At 43.9% G+C, this 24,365-nt stretch overlaps 2 protein-coding genes across 2 annotated transcripts; both read right to left on the bottom strand.

Annotated features, from left to right (window-relative positions):
• Positions 1-702: 702 nt before the first annotated feature.
• On the bottom strand, positions 703-11,567 carry LOC133141537 (eosinophil peroxidase-like). Its single transcript, XM_061262104.1, has 11 exons — positions 11,455-11,567; positions 11,092-11,267; positions 7,002-7,134; positions 4,589-4,718; positions 4,195-4,395; positions 3,680-4,040; positions 3,080-3,240; positions 2,471-2,729; positions 2,097-2,267; positions 1,130-1,367; positions 703-958 (listed from the first exon to the last, which is right to left on the bottom strand). Exons 1-11 carry the CDS (start codon positions 11,565-11,567, stop codon positions 703-705), a joined length of 2,199 nt encoding a protein of 732 aa, XP_061118088.1.
• Positions 11,568-23,185: 11,618 nt separating this feature from the next.
• On the bottom strand, positions 23,186-23,707 carry LOC133142155 (histone H2A-like). The gene has a single exon (XM_061263188.1). The coding sequence runs from the start codon at positions 23,655-23,657 to the stop codon at positions 23,271-23,273; it is 387 nt and encodes a 128-aa protein (XP_061119172.1). The 5' UTR covers positions 23,658-23,707; the 3' UTR covers positions 23,186-23,270.
• Positions 23,708-24,365: the final 658 nt, after the last annotated feature.

Here is a 24,365-nt window from a genome sequence, read left to right as displayed (position 1 = left end):
TCGTGTGCATTACCGGCTTTGAGTAGAGCAAACAGTACACAAAAGCACCGAAGGCTGGTAGGAATTGGCCTTAAATACTCAGCTGGGAGATAATTCCCCTGGCGCAAAGGAGGAACAGGTGTCAACAATTATCCTAGGCCCTCTGGCGGGCACCACGGGAATTACCTCCCACCATGACAATGATATTATGGGATGTTTTATGGGCTCATCTCTAGTCTTTGTGGAAATAGTTTTGTTCTTCCAACTCTTGTAGCTTTTGATGACATACATTTTAGGTGACACCATGACATACAGTATCCAGATCTCACTGACCCAAAGTAGATTTGAACTGCTAGACACCTATTGTATGATTAATGGAAGAAACATTGAGAGATTTCATTGTCTCTGCAACTCTGTATTCAATTAATGAAATAGAGCAGTTGATTTCACAGTTAATTCACATCACCTGAGCAGCAGAGCTCAAGGCCAGTACCAACAGTATTGGGTAGAATACTTAGGAAATATAATCTGGTACAGATGACAAATTACACTGAAAATGTCATTGGTAAAATATCTTCCAGATTACTTGAAAGGTGTAATCTTTTGACAAAATAATAAACATTTGATCACAAAAAAAGGTGTGCACGATAGCACGTAAGGGGGAGAGGTTATGGGTGTGTGTGTGTGTGTGTGTGTGTGTGAGTGCGTGTAATATATTGATGTTTATTCAATTTTAGATTTCTTTGTTTTTGTCTTGTTCAGGCCAGTGTGCGACTTGTGTGTGTCGATCCAGGGCGAGAGGTCGAAGGCAGGAATGGTGCTGCAGCTGGCGTGTTCGAGCCCTTGGGGGCGGTAGAGGAAGGGGTCGGGGGGGACGTCCATGATGCCCGTGTTGTCACAGATGATACGGGCCAAAGAGACGCTGGCCAGAGAAGCCCTCTGTCTACTGGTGAACACACCCTCATTCTCCCACCACAACCTGAGATGGGGATCAGGGACACTTTACTGACACTGCTGATAACCCTGCACAACTACATTGACTCAATGAACAAGGCTGCAGTCAAAATGGACCACTCCATAACACCCAGCAGCCCATAACACCCAGCAGCCATCACACAATCAAATCCAAAATGAAATAAGAAAAGCTCACCGGTCTCCCTGGCGGATCTTGTGAAACTGGGCGGTAATGAGGCAGGCGAAGAGGGGCCCCACACGTCCCCCGGGGACGAGGGGCTCGGCGAGCCCCCCCAGCCACACGTCGATATTGTGTGGGGTCCCGTACAGCTGCAGCAGCCGGCGAGCCAAAGGGAAGTTTCTCAAAACCCGCGTCAGTTCCGGCAAGTTCCGTGGCTGAGACAGGCCACATAGTCTGCGCCATGCATTGTATCCTGGAGTGAGTACAGGGACAGACAAGAGATTAACACAAGAAAGGCTGGTGCTTTTTTCCTACCTAGAACTGCCACGCCCTTGTCCAGCATGGCATTGATTTCTACACACACACTGGCCACATTTCATAAAGATGGTGAAACAAAATGTTGCACAGCTATTTTCTTTAAATAACACAACACAACTGAACCGTTTTCATATTATTATTTCTAAATTATTGCGGTTTTGTTATATAGGCTATGAGAAAAATGTGTCAATGCACAGGCTAGTACAGGCACACTGAGAAAAGTGCTAAAATGTGCAGAACAAGACAAAACACAAAATAGAAAGAGCAATTATGTCAGACATTGCATTGAGCATGCTTCTCTGTCCCCATGCTCCCTCTATTACAGAAACTCATCTTACTCATCAATTCCACAGAAAAAGTGATTTATTTTCTTTTTTTTGTGAGCAAGGCCCACACATAAATCTTATGCATTTCATGTGTCTTTACATATTGCCATCATTTTGTCTATTCAGGGTATGTTCAAAGTTTCCGTTTCGTGGAGTTATCATTTCTACAATGCCCACAATTATTCAACCCCACCTACAGTCTTTATTATATTTGCAAAATTAGTTTTGATAGCTCTTGATTGAGCAATTTGCATCAAAGCACTGGTCATTGGTGTGGGCCCAGTGGGGGCCCGGTGGGGGCTTGGTGGGGGCCCGGTGGGGCTGGTAATGCTCCTCACCCGGGATGCCGTGGTCCCGACCGCGCTGCATGTTCAGAGCGCCCAGGTCCTGCGCCACGCGGATTCTAAACTGGAACAGCCTGTCACGGAGCGCCTCCACCATCATGTGATCCTGCGTGTGGAGCTTGGCGGGGCGGCCCACCAGTCCCCGAATCAGGGGGTCGATCCCACCTGAATGGAGAGGGAGAGATGACTTAGCTGGGTGTGTACAAGGGGCACCCCCAAAATGTGTCCCATACACAGGAACTTCCCCATCAGGCACCATTACCCCCCGAAAGCTTATTTAAACAGGATTTTAATTATCCCTTACAGTATTATCTATCTCCAGCACATAGTGCTATATGTCTCTAAAGAGACAAGCAGCTCTCCTGCACCTTCAAACACCACCCTCCAGGGTGTGAAGAGCGCCTTGTGCAGCGGCACACTGGGGAACTCAGGGTGTTCCCTGTAGTTCTCGTCCAGACGGAACATGAAGGGCTGGACGGTAAGGTGGCCAAAGCGGAAGGCAGCCGTGGCGAAAACATTGGCAATGCTGGGGTCCACCTTGTCATTGTAGCCAGGGTATTTGGCAAGATAGAAAGAAAAGTATTTGGGTCCAACGATGGTTTTCAAGTAGTCCCGAAATATCAACACCTGGAAGGGGGTTTGAGGGGTGGGTAGGTGGTCAAGAAGGACAGTTATTAACCCTTTGAAGCAGAATGAGGTCATTTGCATTGACTTTAATCTCTGTCAAATAACTTATTTCTGAATGTAGGAATGTGATCTTTTTCTTTGTGCAGAGGACAGTTGCGACTCAAATATGTCAAATCAACCAACTTTCAAACCAGGTTTGCATTTGAAAACTATGCCTAGCTTAAGAGAGAGATCATATAGTCGGCAACTTCTGAGTGGAAATCTGAGGTGAATGGACAAGGCTTAGACAGTGAGCTAATCTCACAGTGACTCTGGGGCCCATCCCTCTGGCCGCCTGGTGGTGTTGTTACCTGATGGTAGCCCCCCATGATCTTGCGTGCTTCCTGGTAGAGCGTGTCGCTGCTCCAGTGAGGGTTGAGCTGGCTCAGGGCACGCGCCAGGCGGTTATGATCTCGCAGGAACAGTGTGTGCAGAGCGGTGAGCCCAATGTTCTCGTCCACACGGGCGTCACCTGGAAGAGAGCACAAAATGGAGGCCTTAGCAGCCTTCCCTAGGGCTCCAGAACACCTCCACATCCACTGACTTACAACACGAGAGATATTTACAGAGCAGGAGACTTTCAGAAGAAAATAACCTCCCAGATGGTTAAATACAACTGATCTGCAATGTAAATGACTTTGTGTGTGCCAGTACAAAATAATGGTTGTGTTTGTAACCAAAATGTTGCAGGTTTGTTTCCCAGGGGGGCACTGCCATAGTACCCTAGTGCCAGTTATTTAACCACAATTACTTCAGTATATATCCAGCTGCCTAAATGGAACTGAAGTTTAAAAAAATGTATGAATGTAATTAGCCTAAAACTGTCTCCTGCCTGATATTTGAAACCTCTTGTTATAAACTGTGTCCACTACCCTTCTCCACAGACAGAGGGCGACTCTGCTGGTCCTCACCAGCTATGAAGCTGGGCACCTCTTCCAGTCTAGAGGAGCTGCAGCTGTTCAAGGGGTTGGGGCACAGGTTTAACTTCAGGGTAGAGAAGGGTAGGAGCTCTCTCCCTCGGTCAGTGAACCTCTGGTTGATGCGCAGCAGGCCCTGGTCATGGGTGAGATTACGCAGCTCACGCGCCAGCATGCTCTCAGAGCCATACACCTGCCCCGCATCCAGGAAGGCCGTCAGGGAGTTGATCTGCTGCCGCACATTCTTCGCCCCGAACGGGATGCCCCTGTTCCCCGTCACACACGCCGGGGCAGAGCGGAGGAACGGGAGGCAGCTTTTTGAGTTCAAGCCGAAGCGGGGGTCCTGGCTCGGGATCTGATGGGAAGACAGAGGGAAGGGGAATGGGTCTGACGATCACACTTCTCAATAATGTGTGTTTGATAGAGATTTCTGTACCCATTAGACAGGATAGGTGTTAAAGATTGGTAAGAAAAGGGGGGCAGAAGAATAAAAGGAGAGAAGCACTGACCGGAATGGGGAAGCAGGGATGGGCCTGCTCACAGCTCTCATCACAGTCAACGCCGCTGCTGAAGGAGCGGAGGCTGGGAGACGTGGGGGTGAAGGTCAGGTCATGGTCAACCCACTGGCCAAAGATGGGCAGCAGGTGGGTGTATCTCCGGTCACTATCAACATTAGACCTGGCCAGAATCATGTTGGAGACCTGTCTGACCTGGGGAACGACAGAGAGAGAGAACAGAGATGAAAAAGAGAAAGCAGGGGATATAGAGAGTAAAAGAGGGAAGAAAAGAGAAAGGAAATAAATGAGTGTGAAGGTAATCCACAGCAAGCTTTGCTGTTGTATCTGGATGCTTTTTCATGTCTCATCAAGATGTTTGTGGTGGTCGTGATTACATAATGAGTACCAGGGGGAGTAAGAATCCATTGTAGCGTCTTCTTTTGTCCCATCCCCTGGGCTGGGAGATCCCATCCTCATAGTCAGCTGGCAGCCAGCGAGTGAAGGGGGTGTTGGAGGCTCCGAAACGAGGGTTTCTCCTGGAATTGCAGAGGTGTAAACAAGATGAAACCAATAAACCACAGAGCTCCTCCACAGATTAAATGACTGCTGCTCCCTTGCACTCACTGGTAATAGCTGGTTCAGTTGTATAGGGTGTATGGGTTTAGAAGGTTGCATTATAGGGTTAACTATTACAATTGATGCTTCTCATTCACCAATTCATACACCAACAGCGATTGGCTGCCATGCAAAGCACCAACCAGCTCATCAGGAGCATTTGGGGGTTGGGTGTCTTGCTCTGAAGAGGACTTTCGGTTGGCCTCGAGGAAGTCTGAGTCCGACGACTCAGAAAGGGAAAGCAGGGCTTGTCTCAGGCTGTTTTCAGCAGGGGAGGAGAACTGCTGACCCGGACTGGGGATATTGTCGGGCGGTGGAAAGAGCACTTCAAGGAGCTCATGAACCCTAACAACACGTCCTCTGTGGAAGAGGCAGAGCCCAAAGACTTGGGGGAATCTGCATCTATATCCCTGGCGGAAGTTGCTGAGGTAGTCAAAAAGCTCCTCAGTGGCAAGTCGCCGGGTGTAGATGAGATTCGCCCTGAGATGCTGAAGGCTCTGGACATTGTTGGGCTGTCTTGGCTGACACGCCTCTTCAGTGTCGCGTGGAGGTCGGGGACAGTACCTGTAGAGTGGCAGACCAGGGTGGTGGTCCCCATTTTCAAGAAGGGGGACCGGAGGGTGTGCTCCAATTACCGGGGTATCACACTCTTCAGCCTCCCTGGGAAAGCTTACTCTAGGGTGCTGGAAAGGAGGCTCCGACTGACGGTCGATCCTCGGATTCAGGAGGAGCAATGTGGCTTCCGTCCTGGCCGTGGAACAGTGGATCAGCTCTTTACCTTGGCAGGGTTGCTGGCGGGGTCATGGGAGTTTGCCCATCCAGTCCACATGTGCTTTGTGGACTTGGAGAAGGCTTTCGACCGTGTCCCCCGGGGAACCCTGTGGGGTGTACTGCGGGAGTATGGGGTACCGGGGCCGTTGTTACGAGCCATCAGGTCCCTGTATAACCAAAGTGAGAGCTGTGTCCGCATTCTCGGCACAAAGTCAAGCACGTTTCCTGTGGGTGTTGGACTCCGCCAAGGTTGCCCCTTGTCACCGGTCCTGTTTGTGGTATTCATGGACAGGATCTCAAGGCGCAGCCGAGGTGAGGAGAGTGTCCGGTTTGGTGACCTCAGAATCGCATCTCTGCTTTTTGCGGATGATGTGGTTCTGCTGGCTTCATCGGACCGTGACCTCCAGCACGCACTGGAGCGGTTTGAAGCGGCCGGGATGAGAGTCAGCACCTCCAAGTCCGAGGCCATGGTTCTCTGCCGGAAAACTGTGGATTGCTCCCTCCGGGTTGGGAACGAGTCTTTGCCCCAGGTGAAGGAGTTCAAGTATCTCGGGGTCTTGTTCACGAGTGAGGGTAGAAGGGAGCGTGAGATCGACAGGCGGATCGGTGCAGCGTCAGCAGTAATGCGGGCGTTGCACCGGACCGTTGTGGTGAAGAGGGAGCTGAGCCGGAAGGCGAAGCTCTCGATTTACTGGTCAATCTACGTCTCAACCCTCACCTATGGTCACAAGCTTTGGGTAGTGACCGAAAGAACGAGATCGCGTATACAAGCGGCCGATATGAGCTTCCTCCGTAGGGTAGCCGGGCTCAGCCTTAGAGATAGGGTGAGGAGCTCGGACATCCGGAGGGAGCTCGGAGTAGAGCCGCTGCTCCTTCGCGTCAAAAGGAGCCAATTGAGGTGGTTCGGGCATCTGATCAGGATGCCTCCCGGGCGCCTCCCTTTGGAGGTTTTCCGGGCTCGTCCAACTGGGCGGAGACCCCAAGGGAGACTCAGAGCCCGCTGGAGAGATTATATATCTGTCCTGGCCAGGGAACGCCTCGGGATCCCCCAGGAGGAGCTAGAATGCGTTGCTGGGGAGAGGGACGCCTGGAATACCCGGCTTTGCCTACTGCCACCGCGACCCGACTCCGGATAAGCGGGTGATGATGGATGGATGGAAGGATGGTGTCTTGCTCAGGGACACTTCGACACACCCAGGGTGGGATCAAACCGGCAACCCTCCAACTGCCAGAGGACTGCTCTTACCGCCTGAGCCAATGTCACCCTGAAATTCCAAGATTTTCACTTTCTCCAAAGATAATATTCACTCTTTCTCCTATAATGAAGTGCATTTCTATTTCATGCATCTACATTGCTACAGGCTGTACCTCAAGATAGTCAACCAATCAAGTTTTGGTGTCCTTCAGGGGATGTGAATGGAGGTCTCACTCACAGGTTGTTGCAGATGCTAGTGGCAGTTCGGTACTTGTTGACCTCTGGGATGAAGCGGCAGGAGATAGGCTGGACTCGGGCTGAACAGCCAGTCTCACGGGCGATGGTGTTCAGTTCATCAGGAGTGAGCAAATCTTAGAGAGAGAGAGAGAGAGATTCTGTGAGCTTATGGGCTTGTGGGAATGAGACATCTCTGCATGTGTGTTTGTGTTTTCAGAGCTGGCTGTTACCAGTCGGCATCCATAGGTGCCAATAAGCAGGTGCCAATAAGCACCCCCCCCCCCCCCACTAGCCAAAGGGTTACCCTAAGGGAATCACCTAGCCCTCAAGGCAAGGGGGCACATGAACGAAACACCAAAACCTGGAATCTCCCCAAAACTTCTTCCATGAGAAGGTTCTTCTCTTGCCACTGGAACAATGGCGGTTGGAGGCAGGGACTGTGCACCCCTCCCTTCACATCCAATCCACTCCTCATGCTGGCCATCACTTATAACAAAAGCAAGCCCTCTGGTGATTAGGCAGAGATGATATTGCTCGACCCCACAGACACACTGCCCTTGTTGCACCTGAGCTTGGACAATATAGCATAGGGATTGCTGCTTTGCATGCCCACACCTCACAGAACTTGTGGAAGGATACACCTTCTTCTGGACCAATGACTGCATGGAGTCAGATTTGCAGTGAAAACCCACTCACTTAACATCCCCGACTCCTCCCTGGGAGTCAGTGAGCCCGCTTTCTCTGTAAAGCTGCTTTGCAACAAAGGCCCTTTGTAAAAAGTGCAATAGAAATAAAATTGAATTTAATTGAATTGAATGTTCTCGCCAAGATCCTTATCGATAGAATAGGTCCATTGCAATACCATATGGCTACATGGAATATTATTTTAATATAATTTATTTTATTATTATTATTATTATTATTATTATTATTATTATTATTATTATTATTATTCTTTATTTATATTTTTTTTGGGTACTTGTGTTTATAAACTACTATTTGAGCTGTGGCCTTGCTTTGACACAGTCCAGAATACTCAAGACATAATAACAGAATAGCTGCCGTAGGGCTGTGTGAATGCAGAATAGCTGCACTTTGCATCTCCATGCTGTCATTACCTGAAGATACTCGGTGGGCTAGAGGAAGCGTGCTTCCAGGTGTAGTCAGATGGTTTTGGTGGGGATGTAGCTTTTCAGGCTCGGACATATAGTGTGGGGAGGAAGGTGAAGGGTGGGAGTAGGCAAGGGGAGTTATGATTCTATTTTTATTTAAGGTTATTGAGGCTAAAGTTGATACAGGAGGAAGATAGCTCATACTTAAAGGTAAGATTGTTGTGTTAAATCATTGTTACTCTGTCGCTCTGTATCATAACATCTTACAGCTGCACAACAACTCAAGCCCATTGGTTGAAAATTGGTTCTGCCACAGCCAATTGCCTGGAGCCTTATTCTCCTGTAGCTGTCCAAATTGCACTCCAGACAAGCGATCACTGAAATTCTGTATACTATAGCTTGTTATCCTACCGAAGACTATTATCTCATTTTAAAACCGTACCAGTTTTTTATCGGTAGCAACAAGCAAATTAGCTGTAGTTAGCTTAACAAATTTACAAATATCCACTTACGATAAAATATAGTCGGGTTTGCACAAGCGTTGTGCTTCAGGTGAATATTTGTAAATTCGGGAACTAGTAAAAGCGAATAGCTTGGTATAGGTTTTTTTTAAACTAGATAAGCAAGAGTATAAAGAGTTTCAATGATCGCTTGTCTGGAGTGCAATTTGGGTAGCTACACATTCATTTGATCTCTTTACGTGTTCAATAATCCGTGTTTAGCTAAACCTTTATTTCTCTCAAACTGTAAGTTACAGTTGCGTCGTTTGTGGTGGACTATCATATCTTCGTTGTAGCCTATAGCCAGCTAGTTACGCAATCAAATAACTTGCTTGCTCACAATATAGTTGGTTAGCTAAAACATATAAATAGTGTTTAGCACACCAAAGTCCAACATTTTCTTACGAGAACACTACGAAAATACGCCAGGCTGTTGTGTTTGTCAGTGTCAGCTTTCCAAAACAGTGCATGAGAACACTGAACTGTATAATAGCGATTTATCATATTCATAGACTGCGGGAAGCTTAAAACAGTGTTGTGGTCTGAGGTCGTTTGTTGTTGCAATTCCTCTCTTGACCGTTAGGAGTCCGAAATTACGTATTGTACCTTTAATATAGAGGTGAATGAGAAAATAATTTATATTATTAACATCTATGGACCAAATAATGATGACCCTCTTTTTCAAAGTATATTAGTTAATAATTTAAAATTTGCTAAATAAAATACATTAAACCATCATCGTTGGGAACTATATTGCAGTTCAAAATAACTAGAAAAGGTAATCATTCTGCCAATAATCACTCAAATTCATACAAAGAGATATCAAATATTATGAGCACAGTAGACCTGGTTGATATCTGGGGATTAAAAAACCCAGATAAAGAGCCTTTACATGGAGAAGACAAGCCAGTATTCATTTTTTTTTCTCTTGTTCCGAATGTTTTTAAAAAAGTGTTAATTGGAGGGAGAATGAAGTCTGATCACCACATTATTGTTATGAACCTTATGACTACAGAACCACCCTATGGGCATGGCTACTGGAAATTTAATCAGAGCCTTCTGAAGGATACTGTGTATATATAAATAACAAAAAAATGTATAAGTGACTTTTTCTTTCACAACTTTAAATCTGCTGACCCACTAATTGTTTGGGATACTTTTAAATGAGCTCTCCGGCGTCACACTATTCAATATTCCGATTTTTTTAAAAATAAGATCAGACTAAATAAAAATTATTAATAGCAGAAATAGAAAAGTTGACAATACTCAACTAGGCAAAAAGAAATAGAAGAACTGATTGAATAAAGGGCCACTAACACATGCTACATGCTAATAAATATATTCCTTCCAGTCACCTCCAGTTTATTTGTGTGAGGAACACTGTAAAAGGTTTTTTCCAAAAGGTTATAATAAGCTGTCTTCCTCTCAGTGTATGTCATGTGAAGGCTTAATTAAGGAAGATGAACTGTTAACAGTAATTCATTCAAACACGGAAAATCACCTGGCCTGGATGGAATTCCTATCAAAGTATATCATGTTTTCTACGATGTAATAAAATACCTAGGTGGACAATATAAGGACCCTATCTTTTTAAGAAATTGGAGACTTTGAAAAGGCATTTGATAGGGTAAAATTGGATTTTATTTATAAATGTCTGGAGTTTTTTTTAATTAATAAAATGGGCTAAAGTTATGTATAGTAATACTAAATACAGAATTATTAATAATGGCCATCTTAGTAGGGTTTTTGAACTAGCAAGGGGTGTAAAACAAGGGTGTCCCCTCTCACCATATAATTGCTATCGAAATGTTAGCAATTAAGGGTGTGACAAGAGACAATATGCATATGTGACATTCATTTCACCTGCTGTTCCAGTTTCTTGGCTTTGTGTTCTCCCGAGGCCAAATCGAGATGGACCCAGAGAAGACAAAGTGTTGGCCCCCTCCGACAAACCGAAAGGAATTGCATTCTGCTCAGCTCTGCTCTTGGTTTCCTTGATGTCGACCCCTGCCTGGCTTTTTAAATTCTGTATTCTTGGATTGTGCATTTTTGTTCCTCTACCCTGTCTGGACTGACTACCTGATTTCATCTTGTTGTGGCTGTACTTAATGAAGCTTGTCGTATTCTCCTTATCCCTTAGTCTGCGCTTGGTTCCTCTGTCCTGCATCTCTGAATGTACCCGACTCAGCCCTCACATTCCCCAGCTGCAGCAGGACTTGTGGGTGCAGGATTGGGCTCCACAGTCCCCTCCGATGGCAGCGGCAGCCTCAACCCCCATCAATCACTCCAAGGAATCTTCGGCAATGATGATCAGCCGCTAGCATAAGTCTGTTTGTGTGTATGTCTCAGACCTGTAGCATTGACAGAGTGCTTGTGCAGGTGGTGAGCTCTCTGTTGGATCAGGATCAGAGTGTGTGTGTGTGTGTGTGTGTGTGTGTGAGTGTGTGGATGAGTGTGTGTGTGTGTGTGTGTCTCAGACCTGTAGCATTGACAGAGTGCTTGTGCAGGTGGTGAGCTCTCTGTTGGATCAGTCTCAGGGTGTAGTCCATGTAGTCTGCAGCCCGCACGGCTGAGCGAGTGTCCCGGGCCGGCTGCCTCAGCAGGCGCAGAAAATCTGCAGGGCAAGCTGAGCTCTTCTGCGCACGGGACAGACTTCTGCCAAGGACAGACAGACAGAGTGAGGAATGGAGTAATGGACTGCAACACAATTGGTCTTCACTAGGAGGGAGAATACACATGCACACACACACACAGGCATACACACTCCTGCACACTCACACACACACACACACACACTTGAACACACACGCAGTGCAGTGTGAAATGAGTCCTGCTCACTTACTCTACTCGTGAGTACATGTAGGCTTTATCCAGTGTCTTCTTTGCATCCTCCAGAGCACTCAGAATGAACGGCCCCCCACGACGGTCTTCTGCAAACCACATACACGCCGACATTGGACCAGCAGGTAAGAGCAGTTGGAGGGTTACCAGTTTGATCCCACCCTGGGTGTGTCCAAGTGTCCCTGAGCAAGACATCTAACCCCCAATTGCTCCTGACGAGCTGGTTGGTGCCTTGCATGGCAGTCAAATGCCGTTTGTTTGTACACTTTGTTGTGCGTTGCTCTGGATGAGAGCGCCTGCTAAATTACATATTACATTACATTACAAGGCATTTAGCAGACGCTCTTATCCAGAGCGATGTACAACAAATGCCTGCAATGGAATGTAATTTGTGAGTGGATGTGTGATTGAGAAGCATTAATACAGCACTTTGGATAAAGGCGGACATTTACACACACACACACACGCACACACACACACACTCAGTTCTGACAGCCTTTTCTAAATTGCTTGGTAAACCTCCTGCAGCATGAGTATATCAACAGGCTCATACAGGTTTCTAACAAACAAACCTCAAACAAAGGGAATAATACAGGGGGTTCTTCAAACTCAGTTTAATGTGCATCATTCTCCCTCAGAGAAGCTGGAACTGAGGGATATTGCATGCAGGGTCGCCCAATATTTGTGTAGAAAGTCCATAACTTCCCTTATCCTTTACCTGATACCTTTCTGCATTCTGTTTGCACTCTTCTAAAACCTGGCTGAACCACTAGATGGCTCTGTTTGCTTATGGGTAATATATGCTTGAACGCATGCGCTGTATACCTCTCTCCTCCGGGAACTGCTATAAGGCAGATGAGACAGACTGATCCCCATAATTGGAAACGATTACAGGAATGACATTGCTGTATCTTTTTAGAAAAACATTGGTAGGACTTGCTGGATTGGGACACATTGTGGAAAAAAAATATATATAATATGTTGTCTTTGTGTTTAACATTACAGTTCCTTTATCCCCACAGACATTATTTTTGCTAAATGACCTGTCACTAAACTTGAATTACAGGATTTTTCTTGCAGGAATCACCGCTCAATGGAAAACAATACTCAAAAGTTAGCTTGAACCCTTAATAATTTGCAATGCCGTGTGGCATAGTTACCTTTTGGATAAAATTATTTTGGAAACAGCTACAGCCAGACACAGTAGGTCATCTAACTCTAAAGGCCTGGGAGAGCAGCTGGACTGGCATTATCACTATTTCAAATATTTTGAATTTGATGCTATTTTGAGTGTTTTGAGAAATGGAGTAAAAGAAAACTTCATTTTGGTATCTATGGAGAGTGCTTTAATGTTTAGAGATTTGGAGCATGCCAGACAATCATTTATCTCTGACATTATTAACAACCGTGAAAGTACTCCAAAACTATTTTGCGTGTGAAAACTATTTTCCTACTATTAATAGTCTGATAAATCCCCCTTTTGCAATCTCGCATGAATTTTCCACTGCTAAGCTAAGTGTAAGGAATTTGTTCCTTTCTTTTTAACATCTCTATAATATGACCACATACAAATGTTGAGCTCCCATCAAATGTTGAGCTACCTATCCCACTCATTTTTACCATGGTTGACTCATGCTTTGTTTATTTTATTTTATTTTATTTTGACTAGGGACAGTGCACATTCATTAACATTTTAGTTTCCACATCTCACTCAAAATTGTTTAGCCTTTATTAAAGTAATGTATTAAAGTAATCTTGATTCTTCAGTAATTAGTAATTGTATACATATTGTCAGCCTTTCTTTTCTCACCATAATACATAATACACCATAATCTGGGTTCTGTGCTCACCATAGCGCAGAAACTGCTTAGGTTAGTTAATGACTTAAGAAATCAATACAAATAGGCTTTCTATCTTAGTGCTAGCTGGATCTTAGTGGCATTGACCACCACATTCTGCTTGACAGACTTCAGAAGCAGCCTCTCAGGACTGGTTCTAAATTGGATTAGGTCATATCTGACTGGAAACATTTTTTATGTTTCCTTGGGAAACCACACGTTCATGTGGGGTCCCCCAGGTGTCCATTCTTGGGCCACTACTGTTTCATTTCTATATGTATCCTCTAGGGGGGGACATTAATTTGCACCAGTAATCGCTGATGATATCTAAATTGATATTTATTTATCCCCTGATGACTTGTACTGATCCATTGTATTGAAGATACAAGCTGTAACTTTTGGAGTAATCCTAGACTCTCACCTTAACTTTAAATAATGAATAAGTCCACTATCAGTAACAATTACTAAAGTAACGCAGACCAATGCAGAGAAACGTATGCCTACTTTTATTTCAAGCAGGCTAGATTATTTCAGGTCTGTCAAAGGAAACGATTGTTCGTCAGCTTAGACAGAATGCAACAGCATGGGTTTAAACAAAAACTAGAAATAATGAACATATTAAAGCTGTCCTGAAGTCGTTACACTGGCTACCTGTTAGCTCCCAATTTTATTTTTAAATTATTTTATTGGTCTACAAATCCTTTAATGGCCTAGCACCAATGTACTTATAGTGCCCTCAATAACATTTGGGACAAAGACCGATCATTTATTAATTTCCCTCTGTATTTGATATTTGTAATAAATGTGGTTAAAGTGCACATTGTCAGATTTTAAATAAAGGGCATTTTTACATTTTGGTTTCTGTAAGGAAACCTCCTAGGCTGGGATCTGAACACAGGCTGCAGTGGACCCCAGTAGGTGGTAAGTACCCCTGGGCCACAGGGAGAATCGGAAAAAAGGAGTGGATCCAAGTACAGACTTGGCAAAAAGTAGAACTTTACTGAAGGGTTTATCGAGGCAAACCACACACGGTCGTAGCTGTAACCTCAGCTTAATTTGATCAGCTAAAAAAAGTTACCTAATTTTATGTACTTTAGGCAAACTAAACAGTAGGTACACTTAGTGGTTGGAAAAGGAGAGCATTGTTGGGCTGAATGGCCTGTTCAATTTAGGGGACCAAATGTAATTGGTCAGCTTCTCATCTGATTCTAATTAGTCAGGTGTATTCAATTACTTCCTTATTGCAAGTTTAAGAAAGCGTTCAGTGTCCAGTCTCCATTCTAGGCTTTTGATTGTCTTTGGAGTCTGTAATTGGTGTTTGTAAACACGAGGACCAATGACAGTGAAGGAAGCCTTATGAGGCTAGGAAATGCTCTGAACATCCTACAATGTTCTGGGCTCCGATTCTACAGCTTTGTATAATAATAAACTTTATTTATAAAGCACATTTAAAACAACCATGGCTGACCAGTGCTGTACAAAATCAGGCAATAAAATTAAAGATAAAATGAAATAAAATTAAATAAAATTAAATACATGTACATTATCTTGATTTCCCATTTATGTCTGATATAAAGGCCTCACTAAAAAGGTGGGTTTTAAAAACATCTATGTTTTGGGCAGATTTAATATGTGGCGGTAGGCTCATATTGTATGAGAAGTCCATTGTGTGAAAGACCACAGAATAGAACCGGAGACATTAATAAAGGGGCTATGAATAACCTAGAGTGATATTATAGCACTTTAGAGTAGGTCAGAATAAAATCTACACTTATAATGCCAATCTCACCTCCACCCACTTATAAAGCCAAAATAACCCTGGAAAAGGTGCCACGTTTGCAGACAAACACCCCCCTCCCCCTCCCTTACAAATCCCAATTGAATCCCTGGGCCTGTCCTTAAAAATTGATTCAATCTTGCAGTGGTGCCAGATGTAATACAGTACTGTATCATCAAACAAAGCTGCCATACAGTTATCGTCAGCGGCGTCACCAGCACCGGGCTTCCAGCGATTCAGCCGGGAATCTTTTCGAGCGTTCTCGCTGCGTGCATAATTCTCTGCTAACTTCCCGACTGACTGATCAAAAGATAACCAACGATTTCGTCCTGTGATTGACATTGCGGACAGCCAATGAGAGTGTAACTATGGGCGGGTTGTCCGAGACGATTCCAGTCTTGAAACGTTTCCCCCGGTTTCTCCTTGATTCAAGTTATGCTGCGTTCCTTTTACCATAGGAGGTCGGACTTTCCCAGTTGAAATTTCCAAGTTCCGACCTCCAAGCGTTCCAGGTTCACGACACCAAACGTAAACAAAAAATATGGCTGACCATGAAAAACAGGTGGTGTTTATGTGGCAAGTGCATAACCATTACACCAAAAAGGTAAATTAAAAAAACATATAAGACAGTTAAAAGTGGTGTCAGTTGTGAGGGACTAAGTTAACTAAGGTGATGTCCCAAAAACACGATGAGGCTAACCTAGGGTATTGTTAGCATTTTTGCTAGCTATGTAACTAATGTTAATGTTTCATCTGTAAAGGTAAAATGCCTGGAATGCCCCTTCCCAGCTCAGCCCCAAATGATTTTGGCTCTGCCCCAAATGTATTCAAACCTTGGTGACGCCCCTGGCTATCATGTAACATGGCAGAACTGAGAATTGTCAGTGTGGTCCTCAAAAGCTTCACAAAATGAAGTGCAAAATGCTGGATGATTGGACAGCATACAGAGATGTAGTAGTGTCTTAGTTTGCCTCTGGAGCCCATGGCCCTCATAAGGGTTCACTCACCTGCAGAAAGTTTGTAGGAGAAACCCAGGCACAAGCCAAACGCCAGGAGGCACGATGCACAATTCATCTCTGAAAGGCAAAATGTAAATGTAAGATGTAATTTCCAATCTCTGCATTAAAGTGGTTATTTATGCTTATGTTATATTTATTGAAAACGTGCAAGCCTGATGCAAAGGAAAATAAATAGGTGGAGAAAGATGGAAGAGTTCTTCACCTGTAGCTTTGAGTTGCTCTTGTGGAAGTCCTTCTTGTGGAAAAGTTCAGATGAGTTGCACCTTTTTGTCTAGTGTTAAGCCAGGCTTTCATCCTCCCTGTATCGGCACAGCTGATGTAATCGCCACCTGAACAATTTCACACTTACTACTCCTACACTTCCAACCCACAGCACACCCCACCCAGTGAACTCCTTAATGTTAATCTCAGGTGAGGTTGTGAAACTCAGGTGAGGCTCAGAGATTTTAGTCTATGTTCACTTGGTGGCATCACACAGTTCCTGCTAGGCATTCATGCTGCAGACTTCCCTTTCCCCTCTATCCCACGGCGATCTACTGGTTTGAGATCTTGGGTCTGTGCGGGCCACGGGCGTAGAGTCGCTGTAATGTTCTTTAAGCCAGACTGAGATGATGTATGCTTGGTGACAGGGTGCATTATACTTCACATGACATTATATCTTCATATTCTTAGCTGAAAGGAGTGGAACCCAGTGTTCTGCTGCTGTAGCCCTGTAGCTCAAGGTTTGATTCAAGGTTTCCTTGGTCCAATATGCCCTTCTCCACAACACTGTTGTGAACAGCTACTTATTATTTGAGCTCTTGTGGCCATTCTCTTAGCTTAAACAAGTTGGCCAATTCTCCTCTGACCTCTCTCATTAATAATGTTTTCACAAGGTGTTTTTACTCACAGAACTACTACATGTAGTTGATGGTGCAATGTGTTTTGTCCATTGCAACATTAAGTCAAGTCATTGTCCCACCTGGGGAAATTAGGTTGCAACCAGGTTTAAAAAACACAACCACCATAAAAACCCTGTGAGTAGAATGTACTACAAAGATCAACAGGCAGACAAAACCAATGCATGAAGACAACTGCAAACTATGTTTGCAGCAAACAGTTGCTGTTGTACGATTATTTTAAATGAACTTCCCATTTAGTTCGCCACCAATGCATTTTGAATACAAATGGATGTGACTTGGATTAAACAATGCCAGCCTGCTGATTTCTTGCTTTCTTGATTTCTGCAAACAACCTTTTAAACTGTTAGGTAACGTTAGACAAGGTTCCTGGTGAACAGAAAAGAAATGCACCTCAGGGTAGTCCAGTATGGCATGAGCCTTATTCATGACCTGCCTCTCATAATGGCCAGAGAGCTGCTTCTAATTTGCCCCAATAATCTTACTGGGCCACTTTAACAATGTGGCCAAGCCTGTTTTTGTTGGCCAGATTCACATTCCAAACTCAGGCCACAACACAAAAGGACATTGTTACATTACATGTTATTTGGCCAACGCTTTTATCAAAAGGCACTTACAGCTGATTAGACTACACAGGAGACAATCCTTCCTGGCAGAATGTGGGGATAAGGGCCTCGCTCAAGGGCCCAACAGCTGTGCGGATTTTATCGTGGCTACATCAACCTTGCAGGTCCCAGTCATATATCTTTACCACTACGCTAAATTATTTATATATTTGCATGAAAGTACTGTGTTTCTGTCCAACACAGACCCAATTACTTATATTTCTCCACCAAATCAATTTCAGACCCCTCAATGACTGTCTGCACAGGGTTGGAACTGACTTCCTAAAGTCGATGATTATGTCCTTGGTTTTTGACAGTTCCAATTCAGGAAAACACAAATACATCATCTACTAGCCCATGATCTTGTTTTTCCCCTCCAGAAGGCGAGCAATGACAGAATCATCTGCAAACTTTATAATGTGTCTATGCCCATATTTACTTTGACTTGGGTCACCAACCCTGTTCCTGGAGATCTACCATCCTGTAGGTTTTCACTCTATTACATTACATTACATTACTGGCATTTGGCAGACGCTCTTATCCAGAGTGACGTACAGTTGATTAGACTAAGCAGGAGACAATCCTCCCCTGGAACAATGCAGGGTTAAGGGCCTTGCTCAAGGGCCCAACGGCTGTGCGGATTTTATTTTGGCTACACTGGGGATCGAACCACTGACCTTGCGGGTCCCAGTGTCGTGAGCCACGGACCCCTTGCCGAGCTCAGACCTCACGTTCCCACAAGCAGTACCTCACCAGGAGGTGTCTCGGGGACGAACTCTCTTTTCCTTTAAGTACTCCGAACGTCCTGGAGCCCTGGTAAGTTCTACTGAACTTCCAGCCCAGTCTCGAAGTGAAGGGTGTGATGCAAATCTGGTATACGATTTCCTGTATTCACTGTATTCCTCTAAAAGAACCTTCATCACATATGATTATAGTAAGATATACTTTATTATAATCAATCAAAAGAATAGAGTTATACAGCTGACAGGTTATACATCATCTTTCAGTTTGCTAATCACATGCAAGTTCCATATACCCCTTTAGCTCTTTCTAATTTACCTTTCCACCAGATGTTAAATTCAAGGTACACCCCTCAAATACCCATTCTCTTTGGCCTTAGCCTTATCCTATAGCTCCCCCTTCTGGACGTTAAAATAAACTATTCCTAGAATATTATGTTCATCTACTCTCTAAAAACGTATCTACATTTTTCTACCTTATATAGTATCTTAATGAAAAATAAAAGACATAAAAATGAAAGGAAACTTATAATGTATTACTTCTATGTGCTACTTTTCCTACTTCTACAAGTAATATAGATTATAATTACCACTCAAGCTTGATTATAGTTGTTCTGCGTTGCTCTTTCTTCAACAGCCCTGTTGCCACAACTCTTGGGCCGCACCACGTACGTCACTCTGTTCTCCATATCCATATCCTACAGCTTGACTACAGCTGTCCTGCATTGCTCTCTCCTTAACAGCCCATAGATATCTTCAACAGTGAAATTCTAAGATGCTTCTTTGCTTCTTTTTCTTCTTCTTTTTTCTGCCTTTTTTCACGTCTTAAAGCTCACTCCTTATATATCCTTAACTTGTATAAAAGTGTCCCTTTTTTTGATAAGAAATGTCCCCAGTACACCGAGTGGGAAGACATTTATCTCTTATGCAACTTTTTTAATGAGCCTATTCATCACTGTTATTTGTCTCCCTGTCATAATCTCTCATTGGACTCTCTCCAAACTTTGACATCATACAAGCCAGCAGTAAGTGCCTTCCACCATCTCAATACAGGTGCTCTTTTTTTGTGGCGCCTTAAGAGATCTACAAAGGACATCCAATTAATAGCCGAGTGTAAATCATCCCCCAACTCCTCTACAGTCAGTCCTTTGAATCTATCCAATAAATTATCAAATTATTATTTCCCCATCATCTATATTGTTTTCCTCATCTTTTTGCTTTAACCAGGCATTGTGCTCCTCCCCTGTAGGGTTGGGGTATTCCCCGACTGCTCGCTCAGCATGTTGAATCTCCTCCAAGGTGATGCTGGAACTCATTCTATGCATGGCCTCAGTCAGAACTTTAACCTTGCTCTCTAAAACCCTAAATCTAAATCCCCCGACTTCAGACTCCTCTGCTGACAATTAGGCTGCTCATTAGCTCTGAACCACATATTTTTCCTCTTACGGGCGTTCTTACTACCACCTGAATGGCGTGTGTGAGGGGTTAACAATGCATTCCTGCCTAACCCATCCTCCTGTCAATCTCTCATCAGGGGGGCCTAGGGCCGGGTCCTCGACACCAGTCATGTACCTTAACCACTACACTCCAAACCTAATTTGGCCTACCTGATTCTATCAATTAGCAGCTTGATAAGTTCTCTAGCTGTTGAATGCAGTGTGCTTTGTTAGGGTTGGAGTGAAAACCTAATGTAATGTAATGTAATGTAATTTACCCTATTAAGCCATATTATGTCAGAAATAGCAATGCGTGGCACAGCTATTTAATCTGCATTGTTCAGTGTATTATAACACTGTGTGTGAAAGAAATACCAGAACAAATCCACTTCGCTGCATCAGTCACATGATCAGTTCTGACCAATGGCATTCTGATACAGACAACATATTGGAGACAGGGAGTTCTTTACTGAAAATGTATTCAAATTGTATTTTACTTTCTATTTTCCAATGATTTTCTTTTTTTTTTTATCACACAAACTGTTACACATAATGACATTGACCAACAATGTTTTCTTTGGTTGTCAAAGCAGCATTGTCTGCAAGTTAGATGAAACGTCACAAATGTCGGGAATTCACATGTGGTAGCAATATTCATAGCTGTTTTCCTTTAGTTGTTAGCTGATTAACAACTTTGCTTTATTGCTTGCCCTCTAATGTGACAACATGACAGGGCAGGAGGATTCTGAGTGAGGCTTGAAGGTGCTGATGGCTGTGCTTAGCTGCTTCCTCATTTCCTGATCCAGGTCCCTGAACATCGGGTAGAAAGGACCCGGTCGGTGACTCCAGGGGGACGAGGGGTGCCTATTGTATTAGAGCCATGCGGTCATGTTAAGTTCGGCACCCGACACCATATATGTAAGCCACTTCTAATTCTTCTCTCTCTGTCTGTGTGTGGGTGGGTATCTGTACATAGGCTAGTGCTGAGGGGGCTTCTGAGGGGGGTGGCCTGTAGCGTAGTGGTTAAGGTAAATGACTGGGCCACACAAGGTCGGTGGTTCTAATCTTGGTGTAGCCACTATAAGATCCGCACAGCCGTTGGGCCCTTGAGCAAGGCCCTTAACCCTGCATTGCTCCAGGGGAGGATTGTCTCCCACTTAGTCTAATCAACTGTATGTCGCTCTGGATAAGAGCGTCTGCTAAATGCCAATAATGTAATGTAATGCTTCTTGCCAAATAGGCCAATAGGAAAATAGGCCACTACTGCTAAATATGAGCTGTTATAGACAGCCATTCCATATAGAGGAGGCAGACAGGGGGCAGCCGGTAAACTTGTGGCTAATGTCTTTCACTGGGACCCGGGAGGTTGGTGGTTCAAGCCCCAGTGTAGCCACAATAAGATCTGCACAGCTGTTGGGCCCTTGAGCAAGGCTCTTAGCCCCACATAGCTCCTGGGGGGATTGTCCCCTACAGTCTAATCAACTGTAAATCACTTTCGATAAAAGCATCAGATAAATAACAAATGAGTATTGTTATCATGGTGACTGCTAAATATGAGCTATAGATTACAGACAGATGTTATAGATGGCCATTCCATAGAGACACTGCTATCTGTACTCATGATGGCAGTACTGTTGCACCATCTTGTATTCATACTGCTTCCTATTTACTGCTTTATGTGCAAACAAAATATACTGCCATGCTGGTGTATGTAACCCTCATATGCTGTTATTCAAAGTAGACCCTCATATGCTTTTATTCAAAGTAGACCCTCATATGCTGTTATTCAAAGTAGACCCTCATATGCTTTTATTCAAAGTAGACCCTCATATGCTTCTATTCACAGTAGACCCTCATATGCTGTTATTCAAAGTAGACCCTCATATGCTTTTATTCACAGTAGACCCTCATATGCTGTTAGTCTCTGTAGACCTTCTTATGCTGTTATTCACAGTAGACCCTCATATTATTTTATTCACAGTAGACCCTCATATGCTGTTATTCACTGTAGACCGTCATATGCTGTTATTCAAAGTAGACCCCCATATGCTTTTATTCACAGTAGACCCTCATATGCTGTTAGTCTCTGTAGACCCTCTTATGTTGTTATTCACAGTAGACCCTCATATGTTGTTATTCATTGTTGACGCATGGAAGTAGATCTTATATTCATCCTGTTATTTGTGTGAGATCATCTTGTGCCCTTAACAAATTTTCATTACAATCATAATTACAGAAAAAGTAATTTGCTGTTTGCAAACAATGTTGCCACTTATCCATTTCTTTTTTTACTTGGCATCCAATCAGCTTTATGCATGAGATACACTGAAAATGCTTCAAGCCGAACAATAAAACTGTTATATCACCAATATAACAGTTCAGAAAATATAGAGGGTTTTTTTTTATATATAAGCACCCAGGTTTTTTGAATATACAGCTCTGGATAAAATCGAGACCAGATGAACTTTTCAGCTTCACATTTTAGGGTGTCAGGAAAATCTAACTTTTGATATTATTTCATGGACTTTTAACCACATTTGATTTTCATTCAAAACAAAAAAATGTCATTCTGAAAATGTATTTGCTGGAAATGACACGGGGTCAAAATACCAAAAAATAAAAAAAAATAGGCTACTGAATACTAGACAGGTTCGTTCCAATGAATGTAAATACATAAATGTATTCACTTCGGAAAGGTTCAACAATAAATATTTTGTTCAATAACCCGTTGTTCAAAACATACAAGGTGGTCTAATGCACTCTGCACATCTGAATTGTGCCACTTCCACGTAAATGTTTTCAAGTTAACGGGAAATTATCTGGGGAAAAATATGGGACATCATATTGACGTGAAAGAATGTAGTATAATTGTCCGTGAACGGGGCTTGCATCTCAAACTTCGTACGTTTGATTCACAAGCTTGAGACACTGGCGTTGTAGACTACCCTTCAGCAAGTGTGGCATGTCCTATATTGCGTCAGTAAAGATGCATTCTATGTACATCAATGTAATCAGTATGTCACTCTGGATAAGTATCTAAATGCTAAAATGTGTTAACCATCTACTCAATGGTAGGTATAGACTTTGCATTTACCTTCCAAAATAAAACCCGCTCGTTTTAAATGATACAGCGAAATGGTTTTGTGTGCAACTCAGCGCTTGTAATTACTAAATGTATCGGTAGGGGGTTTTACCGTCCTTTATGTGGTCTATCGGTCTTAAATCCTTTTTAGCAGCAGTACCCCAATCCAAAAGAAAAGGTTTCGCCCAAGTACATTGCATATACGCGTATGAAAACTGCGTATAAAATGCAACATTACCGGTCATTACACGATTGTTGAAATGCACTGCCGCGTAATGAAATTTGTGAATAAATGCCCTCCCTCCTCGCATCGTAATAAAACGATGAGACGCCGTGTCTGGAATGAAACATTGCGCTTTTAATGAAAAATGGGCGGCTCTGAAAAGAGCCTTTGGGATTGCTGGAATGGGTAATCTGAAATTTACTTTGCTTTAGCGGCCTTCTCGGTTTTCTTCGGCAGCAATACGGCCTGGATGTTCGGCAGTACTCCGCCCTGGGCAATCGTTACGCCGCCAAGAAGCTTGTTCAACTCTTCGTCATTACGGACAGCCAGCTGAAGATGGCGGGGGATGATGCGGGTTTTCTTATTGTCCCGGGCTGCGTTGCCAGCCAACTCGAGGATTTCCGCCGTGAGATACTCCAGGACAGCGGCCAAGTACACCGGCGCCCCTGCACCAACGCGTTCAGCATAGTTGCCTTTGCGTAACAGTCTATGCACACGGCCGACAGGGAACTGCAAGCCTGCCCTCGACGAACGGGTCTTCGCCTTCGCCCGAACTTTTCCACCAGTCTTTCCTCGACCACTCATCGCTTCGCTTATTCGTGTCGGCCAAACTGACGCACAAATAGCTGCAGCGGCAGCGGTCTGCTATATTTATAACATCGTGCTAGCTGGCGATTGGTTAAAAATGTGGTCTTGTATTCTCCAATCGTGTGGAAGAACATGTTGAGCGACAGGAGGTTTAAGGGTAGGCGGTGGCTTTGTACACAAAGGGAGGCTCCGCGAGAGAATGGATGGTGGAGTTCGCTTCTTTCAGACACAAAGCAAAAAAGAATTGTGTACGGTCGTCCGTTTCAATAGATTTTAGTTTTTCAGATTGATGGAAAACGTGTGAAAGTGTTCATTTCTCTTAATCTGGAGCTTTTCATGACACATTGTCAGAAATAGCTATGCATATCATGAAGACAAAAGTCCCATGTTCACATACAAAGCGGTAAGGTGAACAGTACAGTCCACACCCCCTGCAGTATCTACCTTGTATTTGGTCAATCTACAACCCTATCTAGCCACTAATCCTGTCAAATTTACCTCTTTGATCAGTATCTGTGTCATATCCTCTACCCCCTCCCTAATTCCCCAGACAAAATCTAATCACCCCCCTCCCCACATCCTGTGATGCGTTTTCATTTGTGAAAATGGCCATTTGGTCCATTGTCTCCATTGTAGGACTGTTGGGCCCTTGAGCAAGGCCCTTAACCCCACATTGTGAGTGTCAGGACAGGTAGTGGAGGCAGA

Source organism: Conger conger, chromosome 12, assembly GCF_963514075.1.
Source record: "Conger conger chromosome 12, fConCon1.1, whole genome shotgun sequence".
In the NCBI taxonomy this organism is placed as follows: Eukaryota; Metazoa; Chordata; class Actinopteri; order Anguilliformes; family Congridae; genus Conger; species Conger conger.
The sequence above is the reverse complement of the archived record's forward strand: the minus strand, read 5'-3'. Positions and strand labels throughout refer to the sequence as shown.